This window comes from Malaclemys terrapin, chromosome 4 (genome assembly GCF_027887155.1).
Source record: "Malaclemys terrapin pileata isolate rMalTer1 chromosome 4, rMalTer1.hap1, whole genome shotgun sequence".
NCBI lineage: Eukaryota > Metazoa > Chordata > Testudines > Emydidae > Malaclemys > Malaclemys terrapin.
In genome coordinates, this window is record NC_071508.1 from 81,387,563 (window position 1) to 81,406,826 (window position 19,264).

Here is a 19,264-nt window from a genome sequence, read left to right on the forward strand (position 1 = left end):
CAATTGTACCTGCTTTGTATGTTGGCAGTGCTGAGAACAGAACTTGGTTCAATCCAACTCTAATGTGTGTAATTAGCACCCTAGCATCAATAAGGACATAATGTGTATTAAGCAAGTCAGCTTACCAATCTTTACCACTGCCCCTAGAGATAAGCAAGTCACATTATCCCAGTTGTAGACAGAGGTAATGCCTAAAGTCACAAACCAAGAGACCTTGATTATGTGCTCCTTGCCAGTTGTAGAGCATCAGCTTCTAGCAACTAGACTGAGCCTACAGAGAAGAAAACACTAAACTGCTACAAGGGGGTAGTTAAAATGCTACTATAAAAAAACCTCACCCTCAGCAACAGGAAGGCAAGGGGCAGCTGTCCAACAACTCCAAGGAAAGGGTATTGTATGAATAGAAGACAGGGGAAGTCCCCTAAACAAATACTTACAGTGTTCATCTTCGAATAAGCACTTTGCTAGTTAGGTGGCTGGGGCTCTTAGCTAGAACCACTTTGCACACACCCCACACCCACACTGCCCCAAAATGGCCTGTTCTCTGACCATCTTCATGTGTTGACAATGTAGTCAGTGTAAACAGTTGGTTGTGCTGCAAGGGAAAGATTGCATTTTTGAAAAGGGATTAGATAGTAGGTTAAGAAGAAGGTTACTTAGTTTTTCTGAACTGCTGGGATGTAATTAAACCCATCAGAACAATTGCTGGACGCTAGGCTCCCTCTCCCCCACTAGGTAATCTAAAAGTCATTCCTACAGCAGTATAGTGAATCTGGGACAGCTAGTGTGACAAGGCTGAGAGCAGCACCATATGGAATAAGGGAACACTTTAAAACAAAAAAAAAAAAAAAAAAAAAAAAAAACTTACAGGGCTATGAGGTGCTTGTTTTATACATTTAATGGCCTCTGCTTACAAGAGTCTGGAGTAAAATGTCCTGACTATGAAAACAGTTGTCAATTCTAATGTACTTAGTCTAACAGTAGGAAAATGAGGAAAAAAATAGACTAGTTTCATGTCTGGTACAGTCACTTTAAAGGCAGACTTGTTACACACTTGTTTTGAAACAAAATTTAACTAATGGGATGAAAATATTTGCAATAGGCTGACTAGTGTGCTTTTTTAATTAACAGCCTACATTTTACCTATCAAGTAATTCCTGGCCCAACCATACACCATTAGCCAAAAATAAGCTATACTGCAGAAGCAACATAGGGCAAAAACCTTAGATAATACTGGTTTCTACCATTGATACTTAATTGCTTCTGAACTTAACATCCAAAATAATATGAAATGTAAGTTAGTGTTGTACAGGTTTACAGGCATTCCTTTTACTTCACTCACTACTGCACCAATTGGTAATTACAAACAGAGGATGCAGCATTTTACAACATATAGTAATGTAACAGCAGAACTGAGTCAGTCAGCTACTTTGAGACTTTGTGCAAAAGGCAAACCATAACCCAGAAAGTAACTGGCAATTTATCAGTGCAACAGAGCACTAATTGAGTGATGACAGCAGTGGCTCCCATTCCAGCAAACACAAACTGTCCAGCTACACCCTATCAACACTTTGCCCCAGCTGCAAATTGTCTGAGTGCTCTGTCATACCCTGTTCAATGGAATAGAGCTATGAGGCCACCCTCTGCCTAGAATTATTTTCAGAAGAACTCGACAAAAAGCCTAGCAGGAATAGAATAGGGGTGAGAAGTGATGGACACCAGCTGGCCACTAACATAAGAAGGGGATTCCTTCTATACTACACAGACTCACTCCAGGCACTAAGTAGCAGGTTACTGCCTCACTAGAACTCCAGCCCCATCATTTCTGCAGGAGAGACTTGCAGAAGCTGCAGCACAGAATTGATGTACAGACAGTAATGATTTAAACTATATTCTTCAGAGATGCCTTAAAATTCAGCCAAGATTAGTTAAATGCCAGCCCTGTGATAAGAACTGCTGGCTTAGAGAACAGATCATGAAACAGCACCTTTTCAGGGAGCAGAGATGAACCTAGAAGCAGAAATATACTACAGAAACCCTCTGTACCATGAGTATCACAGGATACAGCTCAAACACATGCAAGTCATATTCCATAACAAGTGTGCTGAAGACAACCATCACATTAAATAGTAAGCAGTCAATGCAATATGGGTCAAAATTTTATGCCCAAGGATTTTTGTGGGAAGTAGTAGCCAGAGGAAATGTCCTCTTACTAATCACAACCAATGGCAACAATCTTCAAAAAGTGGTATTACCACAGAACTTGTAGACATTTTGATTTTAGCATGCCATCACCCTAAGCAGATTCTTATAATTGCAATGGTGGTTCTGTAGGCTGGGATGCACTTGCATATACACGGCTACATGATGGAAAACCCCATGAGCTTTGACTCCTAGCTGAGAGTATTTTGAACATGGGACACCGCTTACCTATTCTGTAAGAACATTTCTCTCTCTCAGTAACCTCTCTTGAAGGGGACAGATGTGTCACTGCACTTATTCACAATGGGGACTATGCCTGCTCTTGGTAGTGACTTCACAGGGCCTGTAACTTGAAGTTGCTAGATAGACTAACAAATGTCTAGCAAAGTCAATAATCCCTTTCTACTTCCTGAATGTTCTTAGGAAGAAGTTGAAAGGCAGCCATATTAACAGCAACAATACTGCTGGTAGAAATAAAAGGCTGAAAAGTCCAGGTTCCCTTCCAGGAATAGTAGCAGCAGCAGCGCAGGGCAGGGCAGTCCATTGCTGTATTCAGCTCAAGAGCTGCTGGTTTCAGCTCAGCAATACCCATTCACTAGCATCTAAGAATACACAGTGACTTCTATTCCCATGGACAGTCACTGCTGCTCCTACAGGGACTGGTATAGTTAATGCAAACTTTATTTACAAAAGACACTTAAATTAGTTACGCCATGCCATGCGTCCATACAGAATCAACAGTTCAAGGATTACATGGAGAAGAATTCACAAAATTAAAAGTGAAACCACTAAAGAGCTTCTAAGAGTTAAGAAAAGATCTTAATACAATTTTACAAATAAAAAAACCAAAGTATGAGAAGCTAGTCTGAGCAGGACGACAGCTGTTTACAGGTCTGTACACTACACCTAATACACAGACAATCTTCTATTGTCAAGAGATGCTCACTGAGAAGCAGAGTATGTACAAATACTTGTGCCACAATGACTCAGATCATCCCCCAAAATCCACTGTATTATACATAAATCAGTTTGTATACACTAGGCCTAAATGAGGCCCCTTTAACTATGAAGACTTCTAGTTTAGTAAACTAAAGCTGAAGACAGCTAAGCAGCAGCCATGCTTCTCTCTCTCAAACAGCTTCATTTGCGACTGCTTTTTATTCTCTCCAGTCTTTTTTTCAAGTCATCAATATTGGCTGCTGTGGAAGAGGAGGTGGTGGTTCCAATGCCAGAGGAGTGAGTCTGATTGGAGTCTAGGTCCAAATGCTGGTAGTGCTCCCGTGACTCACGGAGCTGAGAGAGCTTACTGTGCAGCATATCCGTGGAGGATGCAACTGTAGGGGCTGCTGGTTTGGACAGCAGTGATGTCAATGGTGGTCTGTCTTCCTGCTATGGGGTGGGGAAAAGGAGATGTTATTTAAGACACTGGAGGGCAAAAGCTGCGCAAGAAATCCACACCATAAATGGATGGCTCCTCTCCCTCATGGGAAACATGCTGAACAGAGGAAGAAAAGGAGCAGTCCAACATTAGTAGTGTATACGTTCCAACTCCTCCATTTCCAGGACAGATTATATGTAAGCTATTGCCATGGTGCATTAGCTACTTGGAACCAGGTCACCATTTAGTGTTAGTGGTGACCAGAGTGAATCGCATGCGTCTCATGATCACTTGCATTAAGCACAAGTCTTCTGAATTACCTGTATGTGTGAAAAGCTTTCTACATGTTTGGGCCTACCTACCTTAGAGCCTAAATCTTTGCTTAATCACTTACTGCTTCTCATCTCAATTAACTAAAGGAGCCAAAGGTCTGCACTATTGTGTACTACTTAGGATTTAAAGCGAAGCCCATCCTCGCACAACAGCTCTCATTCTCTTCAGAGATGATAAAAATCAGTTCCCATTTCATTGGGAAGGCCTGCTGCGATCCTGCTGTATTTAAACACTCCCACTGTATTTAAACACTCAGTGTAGACAGCGGTGCTCCCACATATGGCATCATGAGGACTCAGTGAGGAATTCTGAAGTAACTGAGCAGAAAAACTTGGGATTGCCTGACAGAATTCTTCTGCCATCAGGTGCTTCAGAGTCAAGTCACTGCTCTCCTGGGAATCTGCAGCTACAAAAGTCAGTGACAGAGTTGAGTTTATGTCTGCACCACATGCCATTTTGCACTCAGCTGTAAACTGATGTGCATGTCCTATCTTAAAAGGTAAGGGTAGTGTTTTACCTAAATCTATACCACCTAATCCATGTAGCTATTCCTAGAGTTACCAGTGTGTCTGAAGTGGCTGGCAGTAACCATCTTTCAGTGTGTAACTAAGATTCCCAGAGAGCAGTGGATGTAGTGAAGGTTTGACCCATTCCATAGGTTCCTGATGTAACGTACTGAGCACATTCAGCATTATTGCGGTCTCAAAATCCCATGTTCCCCAACCACACAGCCCTTCATTCATGCAGCTTTTAGTTGTTGTAGAGTGGGAGGGTACAGAAGTTTAGAACACTCACTGTCATGTGACCCAGGAGTACAGCTTAATATAGGCATTACCTTTTAGAGACCAGAAGGTAAGTCATTTAGCTTTTCCCTGAAACTCACAGTTAATTACCTGACAAGAGAAGACAGACTCCAGAGTTGTAGCGGCTAGTGGTGTCTACATCAGTGCAGCAGACAAAAGGGAGTTGAAGCACTAACAAAGTCTATTCAGCCAGGTAACGGCTTTAAAGCCATTTACACCAGGAAAGGTGACATGCAGTCAGATGGCAAGGACATGCAGTAAGACTCATTGGGATCAGAGTCTGGGTACTGTACAGATCTCCAAATGACTGGCCTCACCCAAAGTGAGCCACTTCCCTTGTAGAGTTTATAGGGGTCTTCAGAAGTACAATACCTTTGCATTGTCAAGGCCACAACGCTGCCTGAGGATTTTTAGCCTTTCCAGGTAGACTGAAGGCCCAACTTCCTCCCCATTTGTGTTTCCTATGGATGAGGACACTGTGTTGGTGGAAGTGGGGACACACGTTAACTCCGTCTGAGGAGAAATTCCTAGGAAAGGGAAAAAGAACACACTTAAGCCTCTTAGTAGCCTCATGCAGTATCCAACAGAACAATCTAGAGCTTGAGACTACATCAACCCACATTGTGCTCTTGGAAATCCCATTAATCATAATTATATTTACTGATAGGGCAATGGGTTTGAGAGTTGACAATGATTAGCCCATTTTTTGAAAGAAGTCAAGCCACCATAAGTGAGCAGCAAAGCAGCTCCAAAAGGCAACATGCTCTGGCCATTAATTGGAACAGCTGAAGAGGCTATTGTGGGTCATGAGTAGCCATTAAAACCAAATGGTAAATTGACATTACATGAGGGAAAGGCTTTGATGTTTATCCTTTGCTCTTCAGTGCAGCAAGTCAAGTTAGAGGAACACAGAGGACTGAGAGTCCTGTGGCACCTTTAAGACTAACAGATGTATTGGAGCATAAGCTTTCGTGGGTGAATGCCCACTTTGTGTATTGGAGCTTATGCTCCAATACATCTGTTAGTCTTAAAGGTGCCACAGGACTCTGTTGCTTTTTACAGATCCAGACTAACACAGTACCCCTCTGATACGTGACAGAGGACTGAGGTATTCCTCAATTGACCTAAACCCACCCAGTATTCTTGTGCAGGAAGAATAACGGCACTGCTTCTCCCAATTCCTTTTCATGTAATTGAGAGTGGTGAAAGAGCTTCCAAAGATTCCCTTTCCCTCTAGCCTCCACATATCAGACAGACTTTATCAAATTAATGAAAAGAGCTCTCTCTCTTCATGGAATGGAGAAACTAAGAAGAGAAACTGAGGCACAAAGTTGCCTTGGATCTTTAAAGTTGAGGGAGTTTAGGTACATATATGCTCTCTACCCACAGGAAACACTGAGTCCTGAAGTATTCCTTTCAGCTTTTAAATGAAGCAAAGCAATATGATGAATGCAGTTTGGAAGGCTACATTGCTGAGGTGATAGCTAGCACATCATCTTTTGACTGTGCATATTTTTCAAGGTGGGGACAGAAGTTAGTTCTGCATTACCAGCAGCATTTAGGAGGTTCTGAGAGACTCAGTCGCTCCTGCCAAAGCTTGTGACAAATTACTTGGGGGAAGAGGGAGTTAAGGGGAAAGACCACAATGGGCACAGTGTGGGATCTTCTAGGAGCAGAAGGTCAAGCGTAGTATGTGCCCCTTACTATAAGAAGCTATTCTACTGCTATGTTTAATGATTTCCTAATGGGATCTGTAGTTTTATTATACTGCATTTTCTTAATTACTGGAGTGTGCTTATGGACAAATTTCCGAGTTCTGTTCTACTGAAACACTTCATTGAGCAAGTTGAGACATCTGAAATTCAGAATTTATGGGAGCAAGGATCTAGTAAACAAGATAGCCCATTAAGCAGGCCTCTGTGGTGACCAAGCTTTGAATGGAGAACTGTGACTATCCCCTGGCTTCCTGGGACATTTACAGGGTGACTTAACAGCTTACCTGATATAGACTGCTCCTACTAAGGGTTGCCAGGCTATTCCTAGCCAAGATTGGGGAAATTAGAAGAAAAAGCTATATCTTATGTCTGCTGTGTTGATGTGAAATCTACGAAGTTTATGCCTTGCTTCAGTCTGACAGTTTCATGCAAAGATCCTATGACACTATTTTAGCGGCCCTAAAAGAAGAGAGAGAATTTTGCAGCTGCCACTGTGATGTCCTGATAGTATGCTTCACCAAGGAAGCCTAGCTTAGGATAAGGAGAACTTCACACTAAGTTACTGCAACAAGAATCGCTTGCTTGCCAGGCCTTCAACAAAGGACTCCAGAGCACTGTACTCCATTAGACAGAGTAAAAGTTTTTGAATTTTCTTTTAGAGGGGGACTTCTCTAACAATGACCAGAATGATGTGCACTGAAGTCCTTTCAGATCTTTACCTCTATCTCTTCCCACCTAGTTCGGTAAGGTAACCACAGCACCTTCCCTGTGAGTGGCAAAGCATGAGTGGTCTTTGCAACAGGTGCCATAGTGACTTCATGAATGTGCCACGAACGAGTGCTCGGAGAATAAGGGGGTCACTTTGGAAGCCCATAGGCTCTCAAACATAGTGGCACTTAATGGGAGCAGCTACAGTTGCCACATTATAGCTAGATTCAGCATGCCAAGTCCCCAGGCCAATTCACTTGTGTTGCCAAGAAGCGCTGTACCTGTAGATGAAGGAATGCGTCCTTTGCCCTCCTTTTCCATCTCAATGTGCCGGAGGCCTCGTTCTACGTAGCTCTGGAAAAACTGAGATGAGTTTTTCAGGAAGGGCTCAATGTCTGCATCAGAATACTTCTTTTTGTATTCATACAGCTCTGCCAGACCCTGGGGAAGGAGGAAAGTTTCCATGTGTTACCCAAACTGCAGTAGGCACATGAGGTGGTATAATCTTCCCCTTCTTCCTACGGTAAAAATGCACTCACCTCTTTAGTGTTCTCCTTGGAGCCAATCTTCTTAAATATCTCTGCTAAAAAATCATTTACTTTGGCTTTTGAAGACTTTTCATCCTAAGAAAGAAATTGAGACTCCTGAACAAGATTGTTTAAAGTGGTATCCCCAAAAAATTAGAGATACTTAGCTAAATAATTTACAATACACTCAAGTGCCAAGGACCTACCAGCTGCTGTGGAGCTTCAGGGACAGACAGACAGACACACCCACGACAGCACAGGCTAGCTGGGTCAAAAGAACTGTCTTTTACAAGACTGGGGTTTATACGGATGTCAGGTACAGAGGATGACACATCAGACTAGAAGTCTCATCTTGGGAGACGTGCATTTAAAGCCTGTTCTGGCCACAGTTAAAGTTTAGTGGACCAGCCATTATCAGAGCTCATGTTCAGCAAGCAAGATGGGTACTATTGAGCCTTAATGCATCTCAGAGGCACAGCATTAGAGGGACCAATTTCAGACACAGATCACATGTTCCAGTGGGCAACCTAACTTCACATCTGACTAGAGCTAGTTAGGAACTTGTTTCTTGGAACAGAGTTCATTTGCCACCTCTACCTCCACTGTTAACTTCATGTTACTTACTATGCGAGACGCCCCCTTTTCTGTCTCTTTATCAGTCTTGCTTCCAATTTGATCCATGGAGTGTTTCATTACTCGACACAGGTGAGCCTCCAGCTCAGATTCATTCTTGTTTTCTATCATTGTTAAATGGTCCAAGATCTGAGAAAGACATAATAAAAACTTTAAAGACCGCTTGAGCATCTTAAATTAAAGCACATAGCTGATTTCTGCTCTAACCTTGGGCCCTTTCAGCTTGCACAGAGTGTGAAGCAGAGTCTTAAGTGTCCTTATGGGGAATTCACTTTTACACTGCTTCAGCTTCTCCTTAGGAAACACCTTCATGAAAATGTGTATGTCCAGCAGGATTCGGTCCAGGTTGATGCTATTGATGGTTTCAGGAAGAAGCCGCACCATTCTCCACAGACACTGGAGAGAAAGAAAAGTTCATGAAGAACCAACTGCTCAAGTCAGAGGGGAGTTTCGGCTGCAAGTTTTGCTGTATCCAGGGTATCAGTATCTGGAGCTAGATGCCCAGAAGAGTAAGTGCTGCTGTTGATTCCGTTACCAGTAGCAGGAGATTGACAGAGTTATTATTGTATGTACACTACCACGGAGCTTCACACACTGCTGTGGGCTTGCTGGATGCTTCTACTCTCACTAAGGGTATGTCTAACCTAGGATAAGGGGTGTTTAACACATCAATATTTTAACTAGCATGTTTTAGAACCTTAGCATAGATGGGGCAAGTTTTATCTTAACGTGATCTAGACTAGGCGCTAGAGTAGTATTTAAAGTTGTGTTCACCAACTTGGTCTTAAAGTACCTTGTTTCTGTTTGAACCAACAAGTCTGAATTAGGAACAGACACTTCAGAGAAGGACCAAGTGAATACACAACCCCCATTATAGGCTCACCTTCATGACAAGCTCCGAGAACTTGGGAGAGCTGGCTGTTGCTAGCAGACTGTCTTGGAGCAGAACAAGCAGGGCACTGGAGAGAACAAATAGCATTAGATGGGCAAATGCTATAAAGGGATTGTAATAACACCGCCCTACTGAACATCACACCAGGGACTACAGATCACAACTAGTTCAGCTTTCACACAATGCTCTGCACCTCCTCCCTGTCTCCAATATCTTACTATCAGCTCCATAAAAATGGAGAGCTGAATTTCTGCAGAACATACCATGTCAAAACTGTTCAACTGACAGTCCAACGACACAGACTACAAGTTTAGGCTGTAGAATGGTTCACTGTAAAACTTCACCCCAATGATATAGATTGGACAGTGATTTAGTTATAACTGTGCCCCTTTAGATACAACTACACAACAGCTGAGAGCATGCTTCCCAGCAAGCAGAGAGACACACTCACAGGCTCTGCTTGAGCTAGCATGCACAAACAGCAGCATGGCTGTAGCAGTACAGGTGGCAACTCAAGCCAGCCACCCAAGTATGTACCCAAGGGAGTCAGGCAGGTTTGTATTCAGGTGGCTAGTCTGAGCAGCTGAAGCCACACTGCTATTTTTAGCATGGCTACCTGCACTGGGAAGCACGCTCCCAGCTACTATGTAGACATTTCCTTAGATTCAGGGCCAGAAACTAAAGTTACTGTCCTGATATGCTTGTTTTTTCAGTAGCCAGGTGAACTATTCTACAGCCAGCTTTGCTCACCACTTTAGTTGACAGGCCATTGTCTTGCAAGAGGACTCAATGAGACAGTGACTAACATATGGTAAAAGCAGACTGGAGAGCCATGTTCTCTGAAATCACATACACGAACAGGGACATGGTATTTCATATGTGGTATAGGACTGTTTTAGAGGAAGAGAACTTGTGTCTTCTCTGATTCTAGCAAAGACTAACTTACCTCAATATGTTGGTCTGGTCAGACTTCTCCAGAACCTTCACCACCAAAAGGTTGACTGATCGGATGACCTGCTGCCCTTCCTCGAGGTCTTCAACCCGTGAATCCAGCATTAATGTAATGAGGCCATGCATTAAGTCTTTCAGCACTCCTGTGGAGGCCTCCCGAGCCAGGCTCTCCATCTGGAATAGCTGCCAATCAAAGCCAGGATTAGAAATTTCTTCAGCATGCACCATTTAGTTTAGGGACTCATCTGGGATTCTACTTGCAACTCCCTCTTTAAAAATGCACCTCTTTCACAAAGTGTATATATAGTCTATTAAAATGTATGGGAAGAACATTAAGGTTATAGAGTCAAGCATTCAAAGGCAGGAAATACCGAAGTTAAGGCTGTACATGTAAAAGTTAGTTGGTTTTATTTTGAAAACATAATATGTAAAAATGGTTTCTTACCCCCAAAAGATCTACTCCCCATGTGTGTATTGGTCAGAGCTACTAATTTCAAGGACTAAAATGGAGATTCACTATATTTCCTACTCTTGGCCCTCCTGAGCCAACCAAGCTCAGAGGGAGAAGCAAGTTTCTACTGCTTCATTTGTGTCAAGAATGGTTAAAATAAAACAACTTTATTACCTGTGCAAACCCGTGGGGAAAAAAATGAAGTTGCACTGGACCCTGAGGAGCTAATTTGACTTGTAGACCTTTATTGTTGGTGGCAATGCAAGAAACGGACAGACAGCACCAGCTAAGATAGAACTGCATTTTAATTGTTTCTCTTTAGGTGTATGCATTAAGATACTATGTTATTACATTATTTTTCAGATACTGAAATACGCTATTTTTCCTTCAACCTTAGATACACATGAAGCATTACCGTGCATGCCAGAGAATCTAGAAAAAAAAGTCATAGGTGGGCCTGGTACCAACACTTAAGGTTTCCCAATACTTCCCGCTATAAGCCCTTGTTTTCAGTTGCACCTCTGCCAAATTTTAACCTGTTTTGGCTGAAGTTTTCCATACCAGCTATCTGCCTCAAGTTAGTTTTTTTTGTTTGTTTGTTTTGTTTTTTTATTTTTATTTTCAGTCAAAATGGTTCAGCCCTTTCCAAGAACAAAGCTAGGGATAAAATAAGTTGTTCTGCCCATGTTAAAATATTCTGTTGACCTATCCTTTGAAAAGCTTGAGCATCCCCATGCTTTGGGACGGGGGATGAAATTTAGCAGGGAGAATCCTGTGAAAATCCACCAGAATCTGGCCAAGTTATTCTGGGCTACTGTAGGTCATGCTGGGTCCAGGTCTCTAAACAGAGCAGGGAGACTGTCCAGGACCCCCCAGCTAGTGCCCAGGCAGCATAGAGAAGGAGCCTGCCTGTCTGATTTGAACACAGAAGGGACAAGACTTGCAGGGGGACTGGCTGGGCAAGAAGAGACAGGGCCTGGGAGCCCATTAGCTTGAAGAAGTGGAGGCTGAGAGGTGTCTAGGTGAGGAGAATGGAGCTCGGACAATAAGCCAAAGGTGGGGAAAGAGACAGGACTGAAAGAGTAGTTGGGGCAGAAGAGCCTGTGCCCACCAGAGCATACTCCCCCTCCAGAGCCTGGATAGAACCTAAAATCTTTTTTAAGTCTCACCATTCCTCTACCATTGTCATTCATATTTATGATGATAATGGGTAGTCACTGGGCCAGGTAAAGTGAGAGAATGATTCCACAGCCCAGTAGACCGGGCACTAACCTATGATGAGGAAACCCAGGTTCAAGTCCCTGCTCCGATTACTCTATTTATAAACAACAATCTCTCCTCTTGAAGCTGTCCCATGTTAAGACCCACATCAGCGTATCCCAGCAGCTAGGGCACTCTCCCACATGTGAGACCCAAGTTCAAATCTCATCTCCACATCAGGCAAAAACAGGGGGAACTGAACCCAAGTCTCCCAAATCCCTAGTGAGTGTCCTAACCATTGGGCAAAAGCTTATAAAGGAAGGCATCACTGCCACCTCTTCCTACGGCCCTTTTGTGAATCTAGTTTTCCTGTTCTTTTGTTAAAAATGACTGAATAGCTAAACAAATATGGTTTCAGGCTGAAATGAAATTGTTTTTAAATTTAGTTTTGACTCTGATTGGCTGAAAGATATATATCTATATCTATATGAGAGAGGGAGGTTTCAATTCAACCCCAAACTGAAAACCTTTATTTGATTTTTCAGAATTGCCAACAAACCCAAAAATGTCCATTATTTGCCCAGCTCTAATTACAAGTTAGGAGATGCCAGAGTTAAGGATGCCTCTGAAACCTTAGTTCAGCCCCCTTGTGCATATGCATTATGATCAAAATACATTTTCCTCCACAGGATGGGCCTGCTGTGGGAATGAATCAGGGTTGTGTGGTGAAGGAGACTGTTGTCTATAGCACAATTTCTCAACCTTTTTGATACCAGGGACTGACTTGCTGCCTTCCTAAACTGTCAGGGACTGGCGCTGGTTTATGGACCGGTCGTTGAGAAACCACTGGTCTATAGGACCCCTGCTTCATTTGTTGCAAAAATGTGTAGTAAATGAAGCAGAGGATTGCAGGAAGAAAAAGGATGGTCTCCTGATTAAGGCAGTTGAATGCTGCTTGGAAAACTGAATTTTATCCCCACCTCTGCCATAGAGTTCCTATGTGATTCTAAGCAAGTCACTTAAACCAGACTTTTCACAGGCGGTCACTAATTGTGTGTTCCCCATTTTTTGGGTGCTTGACTTCAGATCTTGGGGTCTAATTTGCAGAACCGCCGCACACTCACAATTGCATTAAATGGAGCTGTGCTTTGACTATATGAAGTACTGTACAATGCTACATACACTCAAACATCAGAACTAGACATCTCAAATTCCTACGTGCCCCAGCTTTTCATCTGTAAAACTGGGATAATAAGCAACTCTCCCCGCTCCCCAATTTCTCTCAGGAGTGTTGTGAAAAATAAATTAATAATTTGAGAAGCACTCACACTATGTGATGAGCACCACAGAAATGCCCAAAAGAAATAAATAATTCTGTCTTAAGAACAAAATTTGAACAGTGAGCACTAAAGAAGGCATGGGGATGCACAATGAACAAGGGGAAAAAATAATAGCATATCATTAAGTGAGCACCACCCATCCTGTGCATTGAACGAGGTGGGTGTTGGATGGGGGAAAACAAAAAACTAGTCATCATAATGCATATGCACAAGGGCTCTGAATTAAGGTAACACAATCTATGCCTTCTCCACCATACACTGAAGTCAGGCAGACCTATACAACTCAGCCTTCTTTCATTTAGGATGTTTGGAAGACTAACATCCAGACTGTACCATACCTCATGCTCTAGTTCAGCCACAAGTTATTGGGCTTGATGTACAAATTCTACAGTCTGTGTTATGCAGGAAGTCACATTAAATCATAATGGTCATTTCTGGCCTTAACAATGCTAGAACAAAAATACATTTCCCAATCCCCTGACTAGGGATAATACAAGCCATTTTCAGTAGTCAATGGTACTTCCTTTAGACAAGGCCTCATCCCTGCTCAAATTCAGCACTAGAGTTATTCAGGATGGTCACAAGCTGTTGCAACAGGGAGAGTATTTCCCCCTTGCCACTGCCTCATTTCAGATAACTGTGCCATATTAGAAAGTTTTAAAAAAAAAGTTATCCTCTGACAGAAACCAAGTCTAGAAATTTTCAGCAATTGAAGACAAACAACCCAAACTGTAGCAATCACTAACCTTTCAGCCGCGGTGTTTGTGGCAGAACGAAAGTTCACCATTCAATCAACATCTCGTGTATAAATAATGTTTGAAATGGGCTACCATTTATCAGCAAGTTTCATAAAACAATGAGTGTACATATGTTCTGTACAGTACTAGACACCAAGCTCAATCTATACATTACACCAACCATCCAGAGGGGGTGTCTAACTATATTTCTCTTTGGAATAAGATTCCTTAACCCCTATTGTCCCAGGATGCTTGCAGCTAATTTGAGCATTGGCTGGAGACAGACATGAAGCACTCACTCCCCCTATGCCTCATGTACTTTGTACCCAATTTGATTTCCTGCACAGGGCTGTTGCTAGACTAGCTCCAAATGAGCCATTTTAGAGAAAACAGCTAGAAAGAAGCCTTCTTAAACAAGATTCACTAGATGGCAAGGCCAGTGCAGGACATAGTCTCATCTCCACCCATCCACTTGCACAAGGCTTGTTCCCTTTCCTCACTGCCTTACCGAGATCATGTTCCCGATGATGCAGCTGTAGAGCTTGACTATCTCATCCTTGTCCAGTTTCTCATCTGCCATGTGTGTGTTGTAGATCAGTCGGAGCTGCATGAATGTAGCTATTAGGAATTGGTCAATGTGGCCAGACATGGCTTCTGCTTTGTCCTCCTGTCTGAGGACCTCATCAATCTAAGAGCAAAACACCCCAGACACATTAAAGTTGATCCTCTGCAAACAGTACAGGAACAATGTTTAACTTAGCTTCCCCCACACTTACTATTCCATTAGTCAAGACATCTGCTTTCTAAAACTTCATCTAAAAATTAGTAACTTTGCACTTCTACAACTAATCCCAGTACATTCAGTGGCATTAGTGATTCCTTGCTTAGCTATGACTTGTATCCTATACTCATGGAACTGTGCAGAATTTTGAGTGAGCAAGAGCTTATATTATGGATTTTGTAATTATTGGTCTTGTGTAGTTTTCTGGGCATGGCGCTCCCTAACAGAATGGTTCAAGGGTTATGAGTCAGGGCATGCAACTCCTACACTTGGGATATGCAAGGCAGTTTCATCAAAAACTAACCCTCGCCGGCACAACATGGAGGTGAGTCATCCAGTAACCTGAACGTATATCAGGGTAAAAGCAAAGTTGAAATAGGAAGAGTCTTAAGACACCACCACCACCATCTCACCATCACTGACAGCCATCACCAGCTCAGAGCTGGAATCTATATGGATGATCTAGTACAAGTTCCCACCTACAGAACACGTCCTACATTCTGTCTGATGGAAAACTTATGGAATTAGCGAGTCAGATGGCCCCTGTGCACTTGACTTTGTCATCAGGGAGATTCTGAGTGGTGACCACATCACCTGACATGGCAACACCACCAGTGTGCAACTCATCACTCTCGCAGACTACTGGCCTTAGCTCAATGCAGTGTAGCTGCCAACTAAAAGTTCCACTTACCTGTGCCAGAGCCTGGATACTAGTATTTATGTCACCACTGGCTACCTGGGAGATGACAAAGTTGATGGTGGAAGCTGTATTACTGTGCATGTCATCGAAGTGTGGGGACACAGCACGGATCCTAGACAGTTGGGAAGGGAAAGGTCTTATGATTCTCCATGGAAAAATAGTTCCAACCTGCACTTCACTGGTGCCTTCCAGTCAGATCTCAAAGATACTTAAAGCGGGATCCAGCCTCACAGACATTCCTATGAGGAGAGTTTCATTCTCATTTACAGAGGATGGAAAAGAAATGTTAAGTGATGTGTCTTAATCACATAGCCACCTGGGACAGAACTGAGTACAACCTAATCTCACTCAGACCATACGTTAACCATGAGACCAGGCTTCCTTTTCCTCTGTGTAGCAAGATCATGGGCACCTGACCACGCCCCCCCAAACTCCCCTGCCCTCTATCCAACTGTGCTGCTTGGTGCACTGGTGGCTGGCGGCACTACAGCTGCACTGCCCAGCTGGAGCTGGGCCACGCCACGCGCAGCGCAGAGCACTGGGTCAGGCTGGGCTCTGCAGCTGTGCTGCCTGGCCGCTCAGAGCATTGTGCCGGTGCCACAGCGTGCTGAGGCTGCGGAGGAGGGGCCAGGGACAAGCCTCCCGGGGCAGGAGGACCCCGCAGGCCAGATGTGGCCCGCGAGCCATAGTTTGCCCACTTCTGTTCTAGACAGTTTCAATTGGCTTTCAACTAAGCAGTGGCTTTAAACTCACTTGGGTTCCGGGATGAGGACTGGCTCAAAGATGTCATCTAGTTTGTGCTGTACAAGTGCTGGCATCTCGCATCGAACTGTGCCATTGTCATTCTCAATTTCATCTAGATCCAGCTGGAATTCCCGTGGAACTGTATGTGTTATCTCAGAATGGCCACTCGTGTTGCGGGCTTGGCTATGGAAACCAGAAGAAAGGTGTTTATGTCTATACACTCTAAGTCAGCATGGTAACACTAGCATCCAGTGGTAGTCCTAAGCTCTCATATCAAGATCGTTATTTTGCAGATCTCATTTTATTCAGTCCTCTAATTGAACCCTTTACAGTTCCCCCAGCTGTTAGCAGTAAAGGCTTACGCAAGCCAGGAGAGTAGCTGCCAATTACTTGCTTTCATAGTTCACCTGAGAAGCTGCTGGTTTTCCCTACAGCCCACTATAAACCACAGTGAATTTGTGACAGGCATGCATTGCTCTGCCTATGACTGAGATCCAGCACCAAAGATGGCATTGATGGGACATCTTATTGAAGCTCAGGTCTTCTTTACCACAGCTAAGAGAAGGTAACCTGACAAGCCAGTCAGCATCCAGGACTCCCCGAGGATCCCGAGACACTTGCATGTTAGAATGTTCCACTTAAAGGGAATCTAATCTCTATTACATAAGTTTCACCAGGGGCCTTTTCTCCAAAAATCAGAATGATCTAAAATACATTGACATGTGGTGCAAGGTACAGTTACTAAGCTTTGTTTGTAGTATGGGTATGTAGCCCCAAGCTCTAAGATTCAAAATGCTCATCTAGCTGGCCTCTGTACACTGGCCCTATCAAATTAAGAATGGATTCCAATCAATACCAAGTTTAATGCAACACATGGGAATGAGTTCTCCTAATATTTCCAGCAGCTGCCCAGCATGGAATTGCCATGTCTGCTAGCAGTTTGGGTTGTAGTTGCTCTTGGTAGAAGCCCTCTATTCTTGTAATTTTAGTCTAAGTTATTTACAAATACCTAGAACTGGCCAGCAAAAAAAGTCAGGCACTCAGAGGGAATGATTAAGGCAGAAATTAGAAAGATACAAGAGCCCTGCTACCAAGAGGTTAGTGGACAGTACTTACATCCTATAAGTGCGATACATAATTCTGTCCATGGAGAAGCAGTGAAAGAAGGCACAAGACCATTTAGAAAGGATTCAAGAGACAGACAGACAAGACAAAACAATGAAGAGAGATTCAAACAAACACTTTGTTTTACAGTATTTGCCCAGACAGTTTTCACAACATGCAAAGACAATGACTACAAGAACTAAGGTAACGCTGCAGAACATGTTCTTAGCACATACACTGCAGAAGCCATAGAAAACCATAACTATTTCATTACATACTTGAGTTTGGAAGACATGTCCTCAGCCGGTCCCTTCCTCAGCACGCTAGCATTAGCATTCGTGCTCGGAGCACGCTGAGGTTTCTCTTCTGCCTGCCTTGCTGGAGCAGCAGCAGGTCTCTTAGCAGCCCGCTTTATTCTCTCCTCCAGCATGCTCATGTCTTTCTCAGAAAGCTGTGAGAAAGACAACTTCAGTTCAGTCTGCAAACTCTGCACATGTTTTAGGACTTGCAGCTGTCACCTATGATATACACAATCCTACTCATCTGAAGTTACTGCATAGTGCTATGAGATAAAAGGAGAGGTCAACATTTAGCCTCCTTCCTCTGGAGAAGCAACCAGACCATCAACTTAAGGCCCTGAATATGACTAACCTTGGAATGGTTAGAATCTATTTGAAGTGTCCTCCAGATTCTAAGGTCTTCATGGTTGAGAAATTACAGCTAGTAGTTATGGTATACAAGTAAGAGTATTAAGTTTTAGCAAAGGGTACCCCTGCAATACAAGGTGGAGAATAATAAAAGCACATTCAAGACCCCAGGCAGAAGTACAGGCAGTGCTGACACCTTCCTATAAAGAAGAGAGGTGTCTTCTTAACCTCTTCACTGCAACCTCTCCAAGGTATCAAGTGTGAATGATCCAAGCTGAAGCTACATTAAAGGAGCTGGGCTCCCATATCCTCTAGTGAGAAGAGGTAAGTTCATAAACTTACTAAAAGGATTCAGGAAAAGAAGTTACTTACTGGGAACTATAATCTGATTGAATGTTGGCTCTGCATATTCACACTTGTCAGATGTGCTCTCCATCCCACTGAGCTTTGGGACCCTTCTAGAAATTCAGGGCCTTTTGGGATTGCACAAGCAGCCATCTTGGGGCACTGACCATGCAAAGCTGATTACAAGAGGCTGGGAGGTCCAGCTACTTCAGTTCTTTCTGCTAAACCTTGGTATTCTGAGAACAGAACTTTTGAGAAAGAACAGGTGACTGAAAGATTAAGTGTTGCTTCTGCATAGTTACACTAACTGCTCATTCTGGTGAGTAGTCCAAAACACTAATGGATAAGCAAGAGGAAGAAAAATAAGAACTTAGGTGGGACTGCTTCACATAGGGAGCAAAATTACCAGGGATAAGTGACTGTAGCAAAATAAATTCATTCCAATAACTTCTATTTCCCTGGGGGGCGGGGGGGGGGGGGGGGAGGGAGGGACAAGGTAGCAGCAGCCTTGGTTCCCACCTCATAACATTCTTCATGTAGGACCTCCAAACACTTGCACACACTCTTAGGAATGCTGTATTTCACAACTAAGCAGTGCAGACACAGACATGTACACAAACTCCATGTTTTAACCACTCTATAAATAGCTGGGAGGGCAAGCCAATTAGAGAAGTATAATGCATAGGGAGAGGTCTCACTGCCAAACCACAAACCTTTTTAGTTACACAGAGTAGGGAAACCCTTAACTTGCTGACAACAAAACTTTATGCAAAGTCAAAGTTGCCTGGTGGTATTTCATGCTCTTCGAGAACATCAAGTTCAGCAAAGCCTGAATTTGTGAAAGCCAGGAAGTGAAGAGCTAAGGTGCGTGCCCAGGCAACTAACTCCACACCTCCCCTCCCACCAAGCTGGAAATAGTCACTAGTCACTCGGAATTATCTGCATGCCCTCCAGCTGCATTCACTGTGTAAATGCACTGAACAGTGGAAGAATCAGTTGGAGCAACTTGGAAGAGCTGCGACTGACAGGAGGTGATCTGAGGGGCTGTGACCCTTTGAGTGTGTATGGAAGCC

General features: G+C 43.3%; 1 protein-coding gene and 1 non-coding gene across 5 annotated transcripts in view; both read right to left on the minus strand.

Annotated features, from left to right (window-relative positions):
* Window positions 1-882: 882 nt before the first annotated feature.
* CKAP5 (cytoskeleton associated protein 5) overlaps window positions 883-19,264 on the minus strand; it is a 93,540-nt gene continuing 75,158 nt past the window's right edge. For all 4 annotated transcript variants that reach the window (XM_054028406.1, XM_054028403.1, XM_054028404.1 and 1 more), the window contains exons 33-44: window positions 17,478-17,650; window positions 16,105-16,278; window positions 15,343-15,463; window positions 14,379-14,558; window positions 10,138-10,325; window positions 9,183-9,258; window positions 8,507-8,695; window positions 8,291-8,428; window positions 7,679-7,762; window positions 7,421-7,580; window positions 5,089-5,243; window positions 883-3,591 (exon numbers count right to left, since the gene is read on the minus strand). In XM_054028406.1, the coding sequence (XP_053884381.1) occupies window positions 3,343-3,591; window positions 5,089-5,243; window positions 7,421-7,580; window positions 7,679-7,762; window positions 8,291-8,428; window positions 8,507-8,695; window positions 9,183-9,258; window positions 10,138-10,325; window positions 14,379-14,558; window positions 15,343-15,463; window positions 16,105-16,278; window positions 17,478-17,650 (1,887 nt within the window). In that variant the 3' untranslated portion in view covers window positions 883-3,342. The remainder of the gene's footprint in view (window positions 3,592-5,088; window positions 5,244-7,420; window positions 7,581-7,678; window positions 7,763-8,290; window positions 8,429-8,506; window positions 8,696-9,182; window positions 9,259-10,137; window positions 10,326-14,378; window positions 14,559-15,342; window positions 15,464-16,104; window positions 16,279-17,477; window positions 17,651-19,264) is intronic.
* On the minus strand, window positions 15,178-15,288 carry LOC128837538 (small nucleolar RNA SNORD67). Its single transcript, XR_008444976.1, has one exon. It is a non-coding gene; the product is annotated as a small nucleolar RNA SNORD67 (small nucleolar RNA).